The sequence below is a fragment of the Montipora foliosa genome, chromosome 3, assembly GCF_036669935.1.
Source record: "Montipora foliosa isolate CH-2021 chromosome 3, ASM3666993v2, whole genome shotgun sequence".
Classification (NCBI taxonomy): Eukaryota; Metazoa; Cnidaria; class Anthozoa; order Scleractinia; family Acroporidae; genus Montipora; species Montipora foliosa.
Window position 1 is genome coordinate 32388300 of NC_090871.1, and position 14883 is coordinate 32403182.

General features: G+C 37.0%; 1 protein-coding gene and 1 long non-coding RNA gene across 2 annotated transcripts; one reads left to right on the top strand and one right to left on the bottom strand.

The window, feature by feature from the left end:
- The first annotated feature begins 320 nt into the window (after positions 1 to 320).
- On the top strand, positions 321 to 3136 carry LOC137994749 (uncharacterized). The gene is made up of 3 exons (XR_011122179.1): positions 321 to 459; positions 1610 to 1810; positions 2489 to 3136. It is a non-coding gene; the product is annotated as an uncharacterized lncRNA (long non-coding RNA).
- Positions 3137 to 8011: 4875 nt separating this feature from the next.
- On the bottom strand, positions 8012 to 10063 carry LOC137994750 (prothymosin alpha-B-like). The gene is made up of 2 exons (XM_068840354.1): positions 9924 to 10063; positions 8012 to 8434 (listed from the first exon to the last, which is right to left on the bottom strand). Exons 1-2 carry the CDS (start codon positions 10003 to 10005, stop codon positions 8070 to 8072), a joined length of 447 nt encoding a protein of 148 aa, XP_068696455.1. The 5' UTR covers positions 10006 to 10063; the 3' UTR covers positions 8012 to 8069.
- Between the last annotated feature and the right edge of the window lie 4820 nt (positions 10064 to 14883).

Sequence of the window (14883 nt, forward strand, 5' to 3'; positions counted from 1 at the left end):
AATTGTTTGTTTTCAAGGAGTTGGAGTGAAAAAGTGGAGTAAACTAAACGTAGTAACATTTACTCCTCTTATTTTGTACTCCACTAATTAAGAGTAAATTATACTCCCTTCCAAGTCAACACTTTTACAGGATTAAAATCCTAATTTAGTGAGGGTTAATACGATGAGGCCACTCTGAATTTTGCTGGTTTTTTCGTTTTTGATTGGACAACGCGCTAAGAAAGAAAGATCGTTATCCTCCGCCATCTTGGATAACGCACTAGAGAACAGACTGGAAGCTAGTGAGCCGTTTTGGTCAGCAGTCACCGGTGCAGCTCTTACTGATTTCGGCGGGTCTTTCGGCGGTTTTATTCACGTTTGAATCAACGATCACAATTTGTGCTGACGAGTTTTTCGTTTGTGTACTCTTTAAATGCTGATCCAAAGCAAGGAAATGCTTACAACAACTCAAGCAAAAAGGTAAGCGTTCACTGAACTATGAGCAGACAATATTTGATGCCTTAGGCCCAATTCAGACATTGCACTGCGTAATTTCCATGAGCCGAACTAAGTTCGAGTTCGACTGACACAAATTAAGAAAAGTACGCCTGTTGATTCAGAAGTCGAACTTAATTGGCCGATCCACAGCAGTTCCAAAGCCATTACCAAGAAGACCAATTGATTTTGTGAGCGATTTTCATGTAGAAGGCAAAACATGGTTAATGCATGAAGTTCGGCACATGGAATGTTCGACGTCTGAAATCAAAGCCGATCCACGGCCATGCTAAAGCCGAATTCCCGTCTAGGCCAGGTGAAAAGAACTCCTGAGCCATTCCAAATTGAAATAGCTTTTCTTAATTGATTCAAACGCCGAACTTTTCATGTACTTAATCAATGTATAACGTTTGGCTCATGAAAAGTGCCGCGTCTGAATCGGGCCATATTGTATTGCCTTACTGTCAAAAGTGACAATTTAATGTTTACAGCTTATGTAGAATTCAAACTTTTCACATGCACCTTCAAGTCCCAGATTTGTTAGGCAAGGATATTTAGTTTGGCTTAAGTGCTTTAACAAATTGGTATGTATTTCAAAAGAGCAATGAAGCTTTAGATCAAATGGTTAGGCAAATGATTTGGTTTTAGAGTGCTCTCACCGCAAATTAGATGATGACAGAAAGCAGAAAGCTTAAGCTGTCATTTCAACTATTTCACTCAATGCAAATAGTATGTTAATGCTTAAGATTGTTATTATTTGCGTTTAAAGAAAAGAGAGCCAAATTTTGATGAGTCTGCTTTTCACACACTTATAATACGTGTATTATTATAACAGAAATGACAGTGTCTGACACTTGCAGAATGCAGACCACAAACTAACCAATACTCACAGTTATTGAAAGCTATTTGTAGGCAGTCTGCAGTTGTCATACACCTTAGAAATGATCAGCTTTATTATTACCAGTATTTTATATGAGACCTGTGATATTGCGTGTTATTATCTGGATGTAATTTTTATGACATCTTTTATCTGTAATTAACAGTAATAATTTTTGTTTGGAATGTGAGGGAGATTATGAATTATTTTCTTCTAAGAAAACTGAAACTTTTCACTATATTTATTTGTTGATAACAGTTCAAATTGGAAGCGGGTACAGCTGGGAATTGGTTCATTAAAAGATTGCTGGGAAGTTTGGCCAGAGAGTTGGTTACAGAAAGTGCTGAGGCTAGCCAAGAAGATGCCTTCTTCTTGCAACATACAGTACACACCCCTCCCTACACGTACATGTATAATCTATGGAAGAGGAGTTGGAGGAAACCCCAGATAAAAGAAAAGGTTGGTGCCATGAAAAAATCCCTTTGAGGCTGAAAGTCTGAAAGACTTAGAAAATGATTGTTGCTTTTGAACAAGTGATGCATATAGATACAGTATTTACAAATAACTCACATAAATTACACTTTAACAACTAATTCTTGACAGTCACTGTTATAAAATAATTATAAAGCACTGTCTCAGTTACAGGCCTGTGTAAGTATAAACTTATAGTGCCTAGCGATTAGTGGAAGATGATTCTGCAGTTTTATTTATCCACTGTCTCACCCAAGATCTACTTTCAGTTTAAAATCTGAAATACTCCTATATGAGATAATTCTAAATACCCCATCACACATAAATAATAACAGCGTCTGGCAAGATATTGTCAAGATTTGTTCCATGAGTTCCACTACTATATGTTTACTTTTTTAATTATGACAAAATTAATTTAATAACTTACACTAAGTTACTCAATGAATCAAAAAAATGTTACTGGTACATGTACATAATTTCTCGTGCAAGTATTACATGTAGTTCCATTTATTTGGCACACCAAAATGGTTGGCTGGCCTCTTTTGTTTCTCAGGATTAGGGATGTATTGGATTTGTGCTCTCTTCCTATTTTGTTAGAATATTGTGGAATGATCTTAATTTTGGAAGGGGTTATACTAATCATTATTCTCTTTAATTCCTTTTAAGGATGATGAGTCAATCAATGGTGAGGCTATAAAAACAACATTTGCAAGGATTGTTGCTTCTGGCACACTAAGTGAACTAGAGCCATTTACTGTACCTTTTGGTAGAAAGCAAGGTTTTCTTAAAACTTTCATTTGCTTTAATTTTTTTGCTGGGAGCACACTATGTTTGTAATATTAATTATCAGCTTAATCACAAGGCTTTTTTTTTTTTCGGAAACAATTCTGTTGGAGACAAAAACACACAGTGGTAAAGTTCAACGATTGCAAAATTTTTGCATCAGTTATCCTTAGGCATGTTCATTTTTTTATGTTTGACTTCTTTCTGTAAGAACTGACTTGTATGACATGTACATAAAAGCCATTTTGTTATACTGAGACACATTAATTTTATCCAAGTATGTTGTATGCTTTAGTTTTTGTTATTGAATTTAGATTTTGCAACCATCATTGCCATCTGTAATCAAACACATACCACTCAATTTATCTTTGTTTAAGGCAAGAACACATTCAGCTGATTGCCATTTAATTATTACCTGTGATTAATTAGAATAAAGATAGCTTCGATTTTTACCATGTATTTGCATGTGTATATTGATCATGTGCATTCTTTGCAATCTTGTGATTAAAATTACCAGTATTAGATGCTTCATTGTAAACCTGTTCTTTTCTTTACATAATATTAAAAAATTGAACTTTTTATGGTTTTATGAGAAATCTTACTATAAATGAAGACACAGTAGATCTAGTGAGGGTAAATGTGTTCTGCAGAAAGAGTAAATATTACTCTGACAAGGGGAGTAAAGTTTAAGAGGGTAAATTTTACTCTTGAAAAGGAGTGGTTTTGTACCTTTTTTTCTCACCCCAGTTTTGGAGTTAATTGAACTCCATTAAAAGAGTTTAATTCACTTCAATAGAAGGATAAAATTTACTCTTGCATGGGAGTGAATTTTACGCTACAGGAGGAGTAAACAACACTGGAGTAAATTTTACCCCAACAAAGGAGTACAAGATATAGGAGTACATTTTACTCCAAAAACGGAGCAAGCCATACCGGAGTGAATTTTACTCCAAAAATGGAGTCGTTTTGTACCTTTTTCTTTTTACTCCCTTTTTGGAGTTAAATCTACTCCTTGAAAATAACAGTGAGCTAGTGTCCAAAGATCGAAGATATCATCTCTATACCTCCACCATAGATTAGGCTTAATAATAGCTGACAAGGCCTTCTGATCGATAATTCCCATCGGCATAGCTGCAAGCATTTTTAGGTCCCATGGCTGTTCCATGAATTTGAAGGAAATTTTCATTTTTAAACTGAGAATTTTTGTGTTGCAGGCATATTTTAACAGCTTCGACAATGCAATCGGTGGATGGAAAATTTGTTGTTCGAGAATTAAGAGCTTCTGTGATTGCATTGATTCCCAAATTGTTGTCAATATTGGGAAACATGGCGACCACGTCCCATGAGACCAAATGGCTTTCTTTAGGAAAAGGGTCCAATTTATTCAGATCTTCAATTTTTTGTAAGAGATGCGTGGTGTCCTTAACGAAAGATTGTAATTTTTGGGCTAAAGCTTTGAGATAAAATTCAGTGAAGGCTGACAGATTTTCAATAGCTGTGCCACAACATGAAGTAATAAGCCTGAGGGGGGTTTCCCTCCTTGTGAGTTTTGATGGTGCCAAAAGCCTTGCCTGGTTTTGCATTCCCATTGACAACCCAAACGGTTAATTTGCGATATGGCTAAGAAACTTTGAAGCAGTTAGGGAGTATGAAAATAATCTCACCCGCTTCAACAAGGTATCACTGGATATTAACATCCTTCACAAATGTAAGCTTTTTCATATTTACCCTATGCTGGCATTAGGCCGAAATATTTTATGACATGTTTGCTGTTAACAGATTAAAATCCTTACGATATGCTCTGATGTGCGAGATATAAAACACGCGGATACTTTGCGAGTCGCTTGGCATTTTTCGGAGACCAAAAGGGGCAAGGAAAAATACAAGCATAAGCAATGAGCCATTTTCGAGCCGTCTCCGAGCCAACGGATCATTCAATAAGGGATTTATTATTCCAGGGATTATTACGCCATTTTCTCGTGTTTCGGCTTCTTCCCGGATTGGCTGAGAATCGTATCGGATAATATGACACGTGCGAATGAAGATTCGAAGTGGCTATAAGCCACTGATCTCGGAAAACGAGAACACGTGGCTACTAGTAGAATACTAAACTGAGAAAGATCGAAGAAAATAATCAAAAGTCTCTCTGAGACACCTCATTGATGATTACCGGTAGTAAATGACGAAAAACTTGCGAACAGAAAAAAAAGTGTAAGATTCCCCCCCCACCCAAAAAACAAAAAAATTGCCAAGTACAAAAGGGGATTCTTGCTTGCATAGCAACGTGTCCTAGTTAATGACTTTACACTGACACCAAAAAGGTGAAGTGATGGAGATGCGTTGGATTATTGTGCAAGGTTTTAGAAACTGAGCATTCCATTCCTTTGCAGATTTTGCTCTGCATATTCTAGATAGTGATGGTTAATATCAAATTAGAAACATGTTTATGCAGGAACAGTAAATAGGGATCATTTGATTGGATGCTGTTGAGAATTTCTTAAAATTTGATTGGTTCACAATGTACAATAAGAGTGGAATTTTTGGTGATGCAAAACCACCTCCCCACCCTGATTAGCTCTGCTATTTGTGGGTAAGGATTTTTGTAAAATTAATCTGAATGGTTAATGAAAACTGAATTGAACTGCGCTGTTGGCAAGTTGAGGGTTTGAAAGTTATCTTTGTTGTTTTACATGTAAATACACTGAAAGCTACATATCCAAGTGTTAAAAGTTTTATTATATATTAATGCAAAAGCTGGCAGTTTTTAAATTCCTTCCACTAAATTAAGTAGTTGAGAAATACAGTACAACTCAACTTATTTTTAGTTGTGAAACTGAAGGGGCTGTACATGATGCTTACTTTGCTCATACTAAGTAACAATTGCACCCAGTTTCTTATAATAACATAGACAGTTCCTTCATTGAAAGATCTTTCTCTGCAAAAATAACTAACAACAACAACAAGATTGATTCCTGGCGTAAGGTTTTATGTTTGAATGCCATAAGAAATAAACGTGTTCAAGTCCCTTTTGGTAAATTAAATGGTATCAGTTGAAATACACGTACACAGACACTGTTCATAATAAGTAAACAGTTCTGTCAAGAGTTTTCCGCGATAATAAAGACAGACCTTGGCAGCGTCGAAAGTTCTTTTCTCAGATTATAAATATAAATTTTATGCATTCCAATAGCAACTCTATATTGTGCTAAACTATTTCCCATTTTGAGAAACCTTACTCACCAACGCTATCACTATTCTTCAGTTTCTCGCTACAGCAAATCCAGCTCAACGAAACTCAAATTCACTGCAGTTCACTTCAATTCCAATTAAATTCACTTTCAGTTCACACAAAACTTTATATTCAACAGATTCAACTTTGATTGACTTGGAACCTTGGAATAACTTGGAATGTGAGTTTGTCTTGGAAAGTCGAATCCAAAGCGAATTGAAATTCGTTGCACGGATGATTCGACAGTGGTTTGTTGTGTATATGAGTGTTTCCTATTAATTATTTTGTCAGAAAGAACGACAGAAATCATCAACCTCTTCCCTGAAAGTCGAAAACTCCTCTCCTACCGTCGCTGAATAAAAATGGCTGATCTACGGTGTGCTTTGTCATGTGACTTCAGACGAACATTTTCCATATCAAGACCGAGCATATCCGACTACTAAATACCTGTGACACAAGTTTATCGTAAATTCAAAAGATACTTGAAACACTGTTCTTCTACGACTTTTAACTTTTCATAATTCGATGGAAAATTCAGAACGTCCCCTAAAAATAATGAAATAAGAGCCTAGGGTAAGATTCGCACTTGGGACACGTGCGCTTAGCGCTTCCGTTCCAGAACGTTCGTACACCAATTCGGCCGTCCGAACGAAAGCCGAAACTTAACAGCCCATTGATCGAGTGAACGAGTGATCGAGTGAGCACCTGAAGTCCCCCTCACTATACCTCATTGAGACTTCGTCATCAATGTGGTAAAAAGAAATCGAGTAAAATTGGCAACGAGGCTGACATGTTTGTCATTTCCAAATTCACTTCAACGTCATTTTCGGGTCAAGTTTAAGCGCAAATTGCCGTGGTTATTAGATCTACTTTTCGTGTGAATAAAGTGCAGTTATCATGACTTATGACATCGTAATCAGCTTGACAATGGAAACTACAGAACCTCAGTACGTTCTCGTCTTCTCGTCTTCTTTTCACGACAAACGTTCACTGAAGTTAATCCCTGTGGAATTGAGCTAGCGTCTGGATGGGAGACTAAGGAGAGGCAAGATGTTATTATTAACAAGTCTTTATTCAGCAGATAAAAAATACATATCAGATGTTACAGTAAAATCTGTATCTATATGCGCAAAATACAAAAATAGTGAGAAGAATGTTAACTATTTTTTTAAAGTATTGTAGTTCTAAAAATCGAAATATTACATAGCCAAAGCCAAAATGTTTTCTTCAGTCGACTTGAAGTCTTGCATTGTGTGTTGTCTCCCGAGTCAAGTGTTCTCACTACTTTCAGTACTTCTTTTGGACGATATAAAAACACTCCAAATCCTGATTTAGGCCGTTCTATCTTTGTACAAATTACTTACTTGCTAAAATGTTAAAACTTCCTATGATAAAAAAAGATTAAAAAACATAAGCTTTCCGCTACTAGTCTATAGCCTTAAAGGCTGTTTTTTAACCTTTTTTACCAGAGAACGTTTTTACAGTTTAGCATGTCTTATCCTTGTTACAAATTAATTATTATCCAGAAAGACTCAATTAAGGACACTCTCCATGATAAAGTTTCTTCAATGCATGAACATAGTTAATAAAATACAAAGTTGCCTAGTATGAAAATTTTCTCGATTTTAATTATTTATTGTGCTGATTTCTAAAATATTTTCCTTTTTCTTAGAAATATCTTCACATAGTGTAGTAAACAATAGGTATTTTTATCATGGGATAGAGCTCTCCCGACAATAGTCCATTTCCGAGTTGCTATTTTCCTCGGTTTCAAAGCAAGTTCTGGTGAACAACCATTCAAATGGAACGAGTGGTGTACTTTCATGCAAATCAAACTCATTATCATTTCAATGGTTTAGCACTACGACTCGTTTTGAACCAGAGGCAAACAGCAACTCGGAAATGGCCTATTGACTTATACTGTTCAAACTTTGAATAAACTAGAAGCATGAACTAATAATAAATAAAATACGCACAATTTCATCTTCGATGTACAAGCACAGAAATATGTAAGTTAAATAAATCAATTACACATAAAAGAAAGAATGGATGGATGAACCATAACTCTTTAAGTGTTATCATTTCGGTATAAATGGGCTATCACCAATCTCGTTTGCAAATCACCACTGTAATAAAGTCCTTTATCCGATTGTCACTTTTTAGTTGTCATTCTTTTTAGTTGTCATTATCTTCACCATCACCATCATCATCATTATCATTGTTATCGTTTATCGCCTACGTCTCGTCGTCATCTTCAGTAGGATCTTCAAGGTCATCATCATCATCATCATCGTCAGTAGGATCTTCATTATCATCGTCATCATCATCATCATCATCTTCAGGGAGATCTTCATCATCACCATCATCATCATCATCATCATCATCATCATCATCATCACCGTCATTAGGATCTTCATTATCATTATCGTCATCGTCATCATCATCGTCATCAGCATCATCGTCAGTAGAATCTTCAGTATCATCGTCATCATCATCACCGTCAGTAGGATCTTCTTCATTATCATCAGCCTCGTCAATGTCTGTATCATCTTTTGCATCATATTTGTCTTCTTTATCGTCAACATCGTCAGAGCCTCTATCTGTTTAGCATGAAAAAAAAACCGAATTTGGATTTGTCAACTGCCATTTTACACTGATATGCAGGACAGAAAATGTAAAGGTCGGGACACTCAAGGCAAAAAGCCTCTGCAACAATTCGCCTATTGAGACATGATGTATTTTTGTGAAAATCTTTTTCGCTCCGATCAGTGGCATTGATTCAAACTGGTTTTAACTCGTGGGTGATCAAAGTGATAAAATAAGTGCTTGCCGCATTGATTACATGTAGGCCCCATACAATCCAGACGAGTCGAACACCTACTGCGGTACAAGCAGGTCTGTTCTCCTCATTAGCGACTATAGGATGTACGACGCGGACATCAACGAGAACGCAACCAAAAAGGCATTAAATGAGCCAGAAAATGGCTCTACACGTGCGTTTTGAAGGATCGTGCATTTCTTTGTTGTTCTCTGTAATTATGGCTCGCAGAGGAGGAATGACTAGTATCCCACAATGCATAGTTTTTCATTTCATATTATTAACTGAAATCGTGAGGTAATTTGCATCTTCCACCCACAATGCCAAGGTGAGCAGTGCAGGAGACCACCACTTTGTGTTCATACAGACCTTGGCTCTCAGAGAAGTATATTTATGATACCTTCATTGCGTGTCGGAAGAAAAGATTGGTATCAAGTGGAATGCTTTTACGTGTGCTGCATTGAAATATTAGAAAGCTAATGTGAGCTCCATCGAAGGCTTGAGCGAACGGCGGAGATGCATAATACCCTATGTTGTTAAGAGTCAATCCGTGTGGATGCGTATGTCTCCCTTGTTGGTTCGAATTAGTTATATATTCCTTCGTTCAACATAGGAAATGAAAGAAAAGTAAGTTAAATCCGAAATCAACGTTTGTGCGATCGCTTTCAAATGCTAGACTCAAAAATGCCTGATCACAAGTGCCACTTGTTGGCTCATAAACTAGCGTATTTTGATAAAATCTTTGACTCAAAAAAGTATAAGGAAATGAGGATCCTTCTTGGTCCTTCTCCGCTAAAATATCGTTTCACCATGGATCTTTATCAGTGAAGTCCACATTAGGAAAGACCTCTTATCAATAACTGTAGAAATAACTTTACTCATGACCAGCTCTTTGGGTCAGCGTTCACGTTGAAAAGCAATGGAATTTTGAATAACCAAAATAAATGGGTTTTCGATTTGACGGGTGTCACATTTATACACACCTTATCATGGTTAGACATATACTTTTACAGAAATGTTTTTTAACTTATAAATACTATGAAAACAACATTTCTATGCTGGGAAAGAAAAAAAATACTGATTTTAACCTTTTTTGGGGGGGCTCTTAGATAAACATTTTCAATTAAAGCATCGGTCTAATGTTTATGACATGTCACACGTCTTTTAACGAAACTTGAACGAGGAGAGGAAAACTCCAAATGATTAAGTTAACTGATCAACAGATGCAATAGTAAAAGAGGTAAATTGAAGTAATCTGAATAAACTCTTACCACCAGGGAGAGGCAAAGGAAGACTCCAAAAGGGACTCAATAAAGCAAAGAAACAAAAAAGAAGCAAAGTCTTGGATGCCATGTCTTGTTACGATTTGTCTCAACTTCAGTAGCTACTTCTTCAACGATGCTGAGGCTTGAAGTGACAATTCCTGTAGGTTTCTGCAATTTATAGGTTTTGAAATAATAGAGTCATTCATGATTATAACCTCAATGATATCCGAGATATCCTCTGAATATCGCGCTTTTGCGTAGTGTAAATTGTTAAGGAAACACAACAATAGAGAAACTCGAGTGAGGCCGAAATCAGCAGTATCACTTATCGCTCGCAAAAGCGTGCTATTTTTGATACCCTGGTTCTTTCCCAAGAGTTAGGGGTTTTATTTGGCGTTCTTGTGGAAACGTTTGTCACATTTTATCAAGTTAGCAATTGTCATTGCACTTTCTTGTTGTCAGCCCATTTATTTGCAGCACATCATCGTTTCAAAGCAAAATGAAAACCGTAGTATTGGACCCACTCTCTGGGCTAAAAATGGAATCTCTATTTTCTAAAATAATTTCTCTCTCTTTATGTACTTCAGGGATGTTTTCCCTTAGTAATATTATAGAATTTTTTAATGGTTACTTGGGTAATTTTAAAACAAATCCGTGTAAATTCTAAAAATACACGCCCTTGAGGTTACGCTTATGTTTAAACGTTTATTCCTTTAAGGTGGCGCTCTTAAGTTGCTTTGCACTTAGAGGGAGCAAACATAAATAAAGTTTAAAGTAACAGTTACACGTATATAGAATATGGCTATATTCTTTTAAGTTTTTTTCTCCTTAATTTTGAATTCATACAAAATTTTATTAAAACAATACTTCCGACATTATTTTTTTGGTAAATTTGCTGTTATTGAGGCCACTTTAAAATTAAATTGATGCTGAAATGATTTCGTCAAGTTTTAGGGGCGTATATTCCTATATTCGGCTTCGAACAATTACAAACGCTTTCTTTACGGAAGCTGAAGTCTGGCTTTGCCTCAGTAATTTAAAAAAGTTGCTAGTCACCCACCCGTCTTTCAGCGACTCTTGAAATTGTATGAGAGGAAAAGCAAAAAAATTCACATAAGGCACTTGAGCTTATCTCACTCATAGCAGTTCACCTCTAAGCAAGCGAGCATAAAAGTGTTACTTGTTGAAAATATCTTTTTTTGTATCGTGGGCTTCCAAGTTACAGTATTACTGACGTAAAGAATGCCATTTTTCTCAAGACTTACCAAACTAAGAGTATACAATATTTTCCAAAGGCGGATCGAGAAACTCATTACGTACACAGTGAGCAAGCCAGACACTCAGTCCTGATTGTCCCATATCGCGTGTCATGTGGTGAAATCACCATTTCCACCCACCTTTCTAAAAAATATTACGTTGTTAACTGAGAGGAATTTAAATATTACCGCCTTTGGCAGGCTGTAAAATAAGTCATATAAGGCAAACGAACGATTACGACTTGTTTTAAGCAATATATTACTGTATTTTTTTTTTTAACAAAGACGAATAAACAGCAAGCCTCTCCATATATATCCAGGAAGATTTTTTCTTTCCATGAAAGTCTAGAATCAGATCTTGCTAAAATCGTTTGAGTTTTGACCTGTAATAAATATATATGTGACCGTCCTGATACTATATTAATTACTAATTGCAGGAGTACCCATCTGAAATTACCAGGTCATCCAATGGTGTCTTTGCAGCTTATTACCAAACACGAGTTTTGTAGTAGGAAACCACGTATCCAGAACTTGTAAGCAAAAAAAAAGTTACTCCTTGTGATTTGCCAAGCGGGCTAAACAACAATACTGTAACAGTGGAAACGAGTACGTTTTAACAATAAATTATTGTTTTCTACTGGTTCCGTTCTATGAAACTGCAGCACAATAGCTGTTATTTTGCGTTGTTGCGGGCTGTTCAGCATTAGAAGTAAAGAATACCACGTACTTATAATCTTAGATGATCTTTTCGTAACTGTTATTGTCACCCTTGCTTAATGAATTTAATATCTAGGACAGCGACGTCGGCGAAATTTGCGCGATGCGCCTTCCTCAATCATTCAACGCGCTGACATCGTACAATGTGGGCGACGTTTCCGAAGATAATTAGTACGAGAGGTTTGTGAGTAAAATTAGAGAAATGAAACGTTAACAATTCTATGCTCTCTTTATATTGAAAACCTAGAAATTGGCCATCTTACGTCGTCGTCACAGTATGCGTAATAACTTTATACTAAAATACTTGATGGATGTTATCGTTTTGTGGCATTGCCGTTACCATAGTCATTTTTTTAACACTCTTTACTCCTTAGCGGTAAGGAGTAAAGATGGATGCGGAAGGGAGATCTCAAGGAATGTACAAAAGCATTGATTTGCAGCACACATGAATAAGCCTTAAGAACTAACTATATCAAGTTCCACATAAATAAAAGTACAGGGCTGTCAACCCCCAAAGACATGAAATATTGAGAACTCATAAGGATGGTTCTAAGACCGCTGCAAGAGGTTTAAAACAGGCTTCGCCTGTTTTTAACCCAAAATCTAAGCAGCCACCTTTTTCAAAATCAGTCAGATATCAGAGCACAATGGAGCAGATGCTGACTAAACAATCTTGCTCAAGCAAATTCCATTCAGTCTCAGCCTCCCATTGGCCATAGCATTCAATTTGTTTTCATTCCATACTAATTTCTGACTGGATTTACAAAAAGCTACCCATTGATGCTGTAACTTAGCACCTTCAGATGCACAAAAAAGTTATTTTTATCCACATCTATGATTGCAGCTATTTTCAAACTTTACCCCAACCTCAACAATGCAACTTTTCGAGGTTACTCGTGTCTAATAATTATTTTACTGGTCCTTGCATGGGGATCCCTGGGGCACCTGAAGGGTCAAGCTAAGACATTTTCTGACTTCCTGACTTAAATTTTGATCAAGTGCTATATAAGAGAATTGGCTTCTTCGTCATTTCTAAGTCATAGACGATCAATTTCTGCCAAGTAGTGTCACAGAAATACTGACAAGTTATTTTATTTAAACCAAGGCACAAACTCTAACTCAGGGTATAATCAACCCCCCTAAACTAACTTTGCTTTGCTCTTATAAGTGCAAAGTGCTTAGAGCCTATAGATTTTGTACAGGCATGTCTTGACGGAGCCTCCCCTGGTTCTAAGACCGCTGCAAGAGGTTTAAAACAGGCTTCGCCTGTTTTCAACCGAAAATCTAAGCAGCCACCTTTTTCAAAAATCAGTCATATATATATATATATATATAGTCAGTTAAGTAGATCCCTTGAGCCAACAGCGCATCACCCCCAGGAGAATCGCAAATGGATTCGCAGTCCAAGTTGAGGAGAAATTGAGAGAGGTTTATGGGAAACTCAACACTGGACAACTTCTGGGGAAAACTGTAATTGCCCTGAGCGGGATTTGCCTCGTCCCCCTGATCACTAGTCGGGTGTGAAATGACCACTACACTATCAGGACAACCATGCTGGCAACGTTCGCTGTTGGCTCAAGGGATCTACATAACTGACTATTTACATTAATTACCCTTGTCCGCCTGTGAATCACATGTTGATCCAGCGTTATAACAGAAAACTGGCCCATTAGGGAGTCCCACGTAAATGCCACACACTAAGTGTTCAGTCAGCCATGTTGCCGTAAACCTCTCTCTGTCTCTGTCTCTCTCTCTCTCTCTCTCTCTCTCTCTCTCTCTCTCTCTCTCTCTCTCTCTGACGTGATAAATTGATCATCAGCTAAAAGTGCTCAATGGGTTTACCAGAGCTTTGAATAGATACGTAGACTTAAACTAGGTCAAAAACATTTATTTGCTACTCCGAGTTTCATGCTTCTCACGAAGCAATCATCAGGCAACTGCCAAAAAGAAGGAATACATGGTGTTTTACAGTGATTTTGAAAAAAAGCGGTAGCAATTCACTATAGGCTGGGGTACATAGCAACGGTTAAACAATAAAAACTGTTTCCAATGAGCTGCTAAAAATAAGTCTTAAATAATTACGCTATTAAGAAGGAATTTCTTTGCATGTCTGCAACTTGTTACAAGCTGCAGGCATGCAAAGACATGCAAACAAATTCCTTCTTAATGTGACGTTAAACTTTCGGCTGTTCAGCCTTCCTCAGACGAACGTTAAAAACTAAAAACTAAAAGTTATGTACAATGGTTGTGCGTATCAGAAGTACTGGTATATATAAGCAGCTTAATTAAGAAGTACAAAAAGGTAAAAATTACAAGCAAAATAATAATAGTATGAATACGATTCTTTTTCAAACAACGAACGAAAAAATTGCTATGATGCTGGTAACGGGCCAGTTTGTTCCGGGAGTTGTACAAAGAAGCAGGAATGTAGGACAACAGAGCCATTGGATCGATTTAACGATGCACGGTAGACCACGTATGAAATGTTTAGGCAGAATAAGAAGGTCTACGCAAACAATGGACTCACAGCGGAAGAATCCAAAGGATGCAGATGTAATTTTTAGTTTTTAACGTTCGTCTGAGGAAGGCTGAACAGCCGAAACGTCACATTAAATCAAGTTGGAGCAGTAAGAAGTTCACACCACTGTTTTGTGTCAGTATTTGTCCATAAATTTACGTGGTGGTACTAGTCGGGTGTGCTAACCAGTGCACCATCACGACAACCCTGCTGGAAACAGAGCAATCGGTGAGTGGTTAGCACACCCGACTAGTAACCAGGGGGACGCGGGTTCGATTCTCACTCACGGCAATATGTTTTTCATTCAATGGATCTGGTAGTAGTTCGCTGTCGCTCTTTGTACACTCAAATCACTTAGTATTTCTAGGAAAGCGTTGTGTATCCTTCGGATCCCACTAGCTTGGGACTACATCGTCGGATTTCCAGCCTTGTTAATTCAAAAAAGCACCATAATATCATTTTAAGAGAGGTTGGT